Source organism: Cottoperca gobio, chromosome 5 (assembly GCF_900634415.1).
Source record: "Cottoperca gobio chromosome 5, fCotGob3.1, whole genome shotgun sequence".
NCBI classification, from domain to species: domain Eukaryota; kingdom Metazoa; phylum Chordata; class Actinopteri; order Perciformes; family Bovichtidae; genus Cottoperca; species Cottoperca gobio.
In genome coordinates, this window is record NC_041359.1 from 27,174,186 (window position 1) to 27,181,143 (window position 6,958).

General features: G+C 40.7%; 1 protein-coding gene across 1 annotated transcript; it reads right to left on the reverse strand.

Moving 5' to 3' along the window:
* Positions 1-534: 534 nt before the first annotated feature.
* Positions 535-3,692, reverse strand: lsm3 (LSM3 homolog, U6 small nuclear RNA and mRNA degradation associated). The gene is made up of 4 exons (XM_029431882.1): positions 3,539-3,692; positions 2,583-2,693; positions 2,341-2,436; positions 535-1,460 (listed from the first exon to the last, which is right to left on the reverse strand). The coding sequence occupies exons 1-4, from the start codon at positions 3,557-3,559 to the stop codon at positions 1,380-1,382; spliced, it is 309 nt and encodes a 102-aa protein (XP_029287742.1). The 5' UTR covers positions 3,560-3,692; the 3' UTR covers positions 535-1,379.
* Positions 3,693-6,958: the final 3,266 nt, after the last annotated feature.

Consider the following 6,958-nt stretch of genomic DNA (forward strand, 5'->3'; position numbering starts at 1 on the left):
GAGTATATAGAAACACATATAGAATCGATATATATATAATATATATAAACACATATATAATCTATATATGTGTTTATATATAAATATATATATATAAACATATTTATTTATATACATAAATATTTATTCATAAATAAAACATATATTATAATTATATATACATTATAATAATTAGGTCTGCAACTAACAATTCCTTTTTTTTATCATAAATATTTACTAGATAAAATATTTCTCTATAAAAATGTTAGAAAATGGTGAAAAATAATGATAAAATAAATTTAAATATACTTCCCACAGCCCAAATTAGCATCTTAAAATGTCTTGTTCAGTCAAAACTAGATATTTTGTTTACTATCACAGAAGACAAAGGAAACCATCAAATACTCACATGCGAGTGAAACAAAACGCAGCTGCAGATTGATGTGTTGTCGATCGACGGATCATTGCATCTCATAATCCATCAGCGATTGAGAACAAACTGAACTTTAAGGACTTTTAATTGCTGTTAATGTTCACATGACTTGAAAAACACACTTTTCAAATTACCTTTTTTATTCAAGTTACCAAAACCAAATGAAAACAAACGTTTACACATCTGAGCATGATGCACTCTCAAGTCCCACAAGCACTACAAAAATATATATAAAAAAAAAAGAAACATAAAATAAAACCGTCCCAGACAAACTCAAACGTCCCAAATATTCACAGATGATGGGTTTGGAGTAACTAAAGACTTTTGCTTAGAAACAACATAAAAATACACTTGAGTAATTTCAAAAATGACGTAAAAGCCCCCTCTGCTCAGTCTGTTGTCTTTTTAAATACACTTGACAAATCAGGCCAAAACCAGTTTACACACACACGTCTGAGGCAGTTCAGCGACTTAAAACCATGATGAGACATTTGTTGGTCTGGTACTTTTAGATTGACTTGTATTTCAAGGTGATTAAAAATAGTTTTTCTGTCTTAACTTAAACTATGGGGATTTATTAATTGCTCTACCTTACTCTATCCTGAGGAAAAAGAACTCAAATGGTGGCCTGAAATCACCCATGATCCCAAAATCTATTTAACAATTTGCCCAAATAAAAACAAAAACAATGGCCCTCATTGTCCAAAACAAAAGTCCTTTTTCTTTCCTTGAGCCAAACGTTTTTAATCCTCACAGCCCCACAAAAGAAAGTTGAGTTTGTGAAGTATGTGACCTTCAGTTGGTGAATGTTAAGGGGACGGTGTTGACAAAAGAGTCTGACCTGAGGGGGCGAAACATGTTTGAACCCAAGACGTTTCAGCCTGTCATGACAGCACCACCCTCTCCCTCAGGGTTTGAAACTTCCCAGCTGCCACAAACGTTCCTTCACATCAGGAAGTGGTCAGGGTTAGCCCACCCTGAGGGGCGGAGCTACGAGGACAACGCCGTCTCCTCTGACAAACAGCATGGGGATGTTCCTCTTGGTGGACTAAAAAAAAAAGAGACACCAAATATTGTTTTACTTTACGACTATCTTATTGCAGATATATCAGAGTACTACAGGGTCTCCATGGTCAGCGAGTCCTGAAAGATTTCAATGTACTGGACAAATGTTATAAATATTATGTGTTAATTGAGCTTAACAACAATTGATAGGCAGGCTATATAAAGAATAAAATGATCAAGGCATGTATATGAAAAGTCGGCTACTTTTGCTAATACATTATATTCCAAATACTTTGAGACACACAGAGTCGCTGCTGCTGCCGGCCCGATCTTTCTACATCAAGTTTACCTTTGATACTACCCAACAGAATATTTAGAACTTATATTTAGTTTAGACAGAAGATTAGGAAGCGAGCCGCATCCGAGCTGCAAGCAAGAGGTTCCGCTGTAAAGAACTTCACGCCTCCATAACCTCGGAGCGCTGTCGTCACAGAGGATCTCGTTGCGCGTTTTGTGGCATCAAAGCAGCTGTGGCTTTATTGGCCAAAATGACCAATAATGTTTTGGGTGGCTGGTTCAGCACTGAGGGGAAGGACTCATAATGAATTTGTTTTTATCCTATTTTAATACAGTTTGAATTGTGCTTAGAGGGAATTCTTTTCACCAGACATTATGAGAGATTTAAATATGCCGGACTTAAACAGATCCGTCTACAGTCGCTGTAAACCGTTTTTGTGCTGTAACTATCTGAATATGCATTTTAAATGCTACATTGGATGTGGAATGTCATTGCTGAAGTAGAATATAATAGTAAACCAGCATTATTCTAATGTTTCAGGAAAGCAAAGTATGTCCGGACTATTTTATGAACCAAGACCACCACAACAGTAGTTGAGGCTATAAGAGGGGGAAAATCAATGTACCTTGTATAGTTCTTCATAAGTCTCCTCGTCGATCTCCACCGTCGTCACAGTCTCCTCCACGTCACCCAGGATCATGTTCAGGTGCTGATCGTAAGCCTGGGACAAACAAACAACCACAAATATGAACTGGGAAAAATGTCTGGTCTGCTACTACATAACATTTAGAAACCCACTACACAACACAGCCACACACACTGCCAGGTGTTTCAGTGTTTTTTAAGGAGATACTAAATGTATCTTACATGCAGTCGACCGCGGAGCTCCCGGTCATTCCTCATCTTAACGTAGATCCTCTCATCTAGACTGAGTCTGATCAGATCGAGAGGCTCCTCGACCGTGTTGGTAGATGGTTGCTGCAACACACATAACAAGGACATTAGTTAGACCCATGACAGATACATATTTACACTTTAGAGACAAAAAGAAATGTAGTTTAAGTGACTGCTGCTATCATAAAGGTAGTTGAGCCTAGCTTACTAAACAGGGGAAATAAATGCTGTGCAATGAAATGCTGAAACTGACAAAGGAAAAGCTGCAGAAGATGTGTGATGAGTGGAGCACAGATACCAGAGGAGAGAAAGAAGTGTGTGTATGTGTGTTAGTGTCTCACTATGAGCATGCACACAAAGCTGCAGACAAGTTGTACCTTTAAAAATCAACACACCAAACCTAAACGTGTGTAGGAGAGTCTTACACCTCATTTAATTGTCAGTGACGTGTTAAACATTACTGATTCTGCTTTGCTAAACTCTGCAGCTGAAATGTATAAAACCTAACTAATGAAAACTGACACTTAAAAAGAGCTGTGAAGGAAAGTCAATGAGAATTCTGTTTTTAAAACGCGTTTAACTAGTATTCAGTCGTTATCAAACACAACATAAGACGTGTGAACATTGATAGCTTTGTACTATATTACATTTAGGCGATTAAGCTGACTGGTCAAACAAAACTGCACCGCCAATCAAACACGTTGTGTCATTTTGACTGTAACATCAACGTTGCATGCTAACAGGGCTAATTTAGCTAGCTTGTTTAACAGGCCGCTCCGCACTGTTACCAGAGTAAAAACCAACGAAGTGACACGATACGCCTCCTAAAAGAAGTACACAAGTAAAACTATCTCCTGGCCTCATCTCAGGATAATTACATAGTAGGTGTGTTCGAGAATTACAGTACAATTTGACGCGGCTACACCAACCTGCTCAACTTCGTCCGCCATTGGTTTTGAGTGTGCGTCGTTTGGTTTGACCGGAACGGGGGTTGCCAGGTCCGTTAAAACATGCGTTTTCAGATAGCGATGTTGGGGACGGGCCTGCACTTTGGTATAGCACAGGGGTATTCAACTAAAATTCTAAGAGGTCCAGTTAGAGAACATTTCCACAAGCAAAGGTCCGGAGCATCATAATGTCTAACTTGCGTTATGAATTAGTGTGAGATATATTGAAGAAGCTGGATCAACGTCTGCACGTCATCAACAGCTGACCGTCAAATCTAATAAAGAAAGTACCATTTAAAAACATTTACACAATATTTATTGTCACTTAACATTGAACTATACAGATATATATAATACTGTAGATATGTATAATGGTCTTCTCGTCTGCATTTGAAAATAAAATTGAGAAAATAAATAAAATAACTTTTGAAAAATTGTGCATCTTAAAATAAAGTGCTTAATCTTAGAATAATAAAATTAAGTGTAGCAGCAGCTTGAGTTTCCTTTTTTCTTCAACTGTTTCACATCTTGATTTAACTCTCAACCAGTGTTAGAATAAACCAGTCTCAACACATCTTAACAATTGAACAGTTTAACCCTATTTAGTCACAAATCTAAATCACATTGGGCTCTGAGTGCTTATGTTCTGTGACCTCAGACCTGAGTGGGTATGTTTGGTCAAAAACGTTGTGCTTTGTCTCATAGTGGCGTTTCACATCACCACTTTAATGAGCACCACGGTCTCTGAGCACATGAGACGCTGGTGTTGTGCTCCAGTGGGAAGGATGAACATGAATGAGTCTGGGTTGAAAGCTCTGTTGACTTCTCTCTTCTTGGAGAGGCCATGAGTAGTTCTTGTTCTCTCCCTGTCTGCCGCTCACTCGTCTGTGTTTCTCTCCCTGTCTGCCGCTCACTCGTCTGTGTTTCTCTCCCTGTCTGCCGCTCACTCGTCTGTGTTTCTCTCCCTGTCTGCCGCTCACTCGTCTGTGTTTCTCTCCCTGTCTGCCGCTCACTCGTCTGTGTTTCTCTCCCTGTCTGCCGCTCACTCGTCTGTGTCTCTCCCTGTCTGCCGCTCACTCGTCTGTGTTTCTCTCCTGTCTGCCGCTCACTCGTCTGTGTTTCTCTCCCTGTCTGCCGCTCACTCGTCTGTGTTCTCTCCCTGTCTGCCGCTCACTCGTCTGTGTTTCTCTCCCTGTCTGCCGCTCACTCGTCTGTGTCTCTCCCTGTCTGCCGCTCACTCGTCTGTGTTTCTCTCCCTGTCTGCCGCTCACTCGTCTGTGTTTCTCTCCCTGTCTGCCGCTCACTCGTCTGTGTTTCTCTCCCTGTCTGCGCTCACTCGTCTGTGTTTCTCTCCCTGTCTGCCGCTCACTCGTCTGTGTTTCTCTCCCTGTCTGCCGCTCACTCGTCTGTGTTTCTCTCCCTGTCTGCCGCTCACTCGTCTGTGTTTCTCTCCCTGTCTGCCGCTCACTCGTCTGTGTTTCTCTCCCTGTCTGCCGCTCACTCGTCTGTGTCTCTCCTGTCTGCCGCTCACTCGTCTGTGTTCTCTCCCTGTCTGCCGCTCACTCGTCTGTGTTCTCTCCCGTCTGCCGCTCACTCGTCTGTGTTTCTTCTCCCTGTCTGCCGCTCACTCGTCTGTGTTTCTCTCCCTGTCTGTCCGCTCACTCGTCTGTGTTTCTCTCCCTCTTCTCCGTCTTCTCTCTCTGTATCGCTAACTCCTCTTCCGTCTGTCACGCGCCTCTCATCTGTATATCAGAGTTACAATGTTTGCCGCCTGGAATGCACAGATTTGATGGCTGCGTAGCATCATGTGGGATGTAAAACTCGCATGTAATTGGTCTGTGAGTTTCCTGAGCCGCTAAACCAGTGCCGTAAAAACGAGTGCGGTGATTCTCTAGTTCACGCCTCTCCTCTCCTCCCCTGTGTTTGTGTGTGTAGGTGTGTGCGAAGCGCAGCCCTTCGTGATACATAGAGGAGCTAATGTGAATGCACAAAGCTAAACAAATAAAATGAGCCGTTAAAATAGAAGTACCGGTCCGGGTCCGGAAAGGTCGGCGTCTGGGTCCGGAGTCGGACCGCGGTCCGCCTGTTAGTGACCCCTGGGTGTGTCCAACACCTGGTTACATGTAATGAGAGCAAATATGCACGCAATGATTTATGCAGTGTGGGAAGAAGTATTGAAATGATTTACTATAAACTATAAATGTAGTAATACAACTATAAACATGCATTCAAAATGGTACTGAAGTAACCTTTCTTTGTTTGGGTTGTTTTAATCTATAACAATGCAAAATATTTTATAAACTGATCAACAGTTTAGAAACATTTTTTTTTGTTATAATGTGAAAAGTACCCAAAATAATAAGTAGTTGTTCCATGAATGTATTGGAGTAAAAAGTATAATGTTTCCTGTGAATTGTAGTGGAGTATAACTAGTATTGAAATAATCAAGCAATTACCTCAAAACGAAAAAATAACGAACACAAACTTGTTGTTTTTCTCACTCACAAAGTCGCAGTTTGAATGCAGAACTTTAGCTTACACCACATAAATTAAAGATCTGTAATACGAGTTCCACCACTACGCACTACGCATGCGTGCTGTAGGATAAACTGCAAACCTGGCAACCCGCTACGTAAAGATAAGCAGTACCACTCTCCTCTCTTTCTCTTTCCAGACCTTTCCATCCTCCATTGTCCACGTACTGCGATAATAACGGTCCAACTGTGCAATAGTAAGTGATAATCCAACCTCAAACTTTATTATGTGTTGCCACTTTTAGACTCACTTCCATCCCGTCAGCATGTTTACCTTATTTACTGCAGACTCGTGTGTTATTTAAAGCGACTGTAAACAAGTTTGATGCGTCAAATGTGCAGACTGTCGCGTTGCAAGGTCATAGTTGTTGTGAGTGCAGGTTAGAATAAGTGTTAGACACTAAAATATTAAACATCTCTAATTTGACCTATGATGTCGCCTACTATCATACTGACTAACGTTACTTATTAACCGTTTGCTTATTCATTTTATAAGAACACTGCGATTAAAGCCGTGCAAATAAAAATGCACGCGTAATTTAAACGGTGTTTTACTGTGTTAAGGTATTATCCATGTAGCAGGATATTAATACATATATACATAGATGCATGCCGAGGCCTAGCTCTATGTGACTGACGTTACTCCCCCTGTGTTCATGCCACGTATGCGTCCTGCTGCACGTTGTAAAGTTGAATAAGACAAAGTAAGGATGTTAGTACTTTTCAAGGTTTTCAGTTCAAAACAATAACTTACATTGTTTATCATTTCTGCTACTTGTGTGCAGTCTGTTTATTCATGCACACATTTAAGGAGTGTTAGGACATATAGGGCTATAACCTTCTGTTTGAACTACTGTTTGCTGCATAT

Bases quoted from the DNA above. Each gene is read 5' to 3' on its own strand.
- lsm3 (XM_029431882.1), bottom strand. From the start codon at position 3,559: ATGGCGGACGAAGTTGAGCAG. The intron at 2,437-2,582 runs GTAAGATACATT...TGTTTGTCCCAG, and splicing joins AGCTCCGCGGTCGACTGCAT to GCTTACGATCAGCACCTGAA. The intron at 1,461-2,340 runs GTACATTGATTT...TTTTTTTTTTAG, and splicing joins CTTATGAAGAACTATACAAG to TCCACCAAGAGGAACATCCC.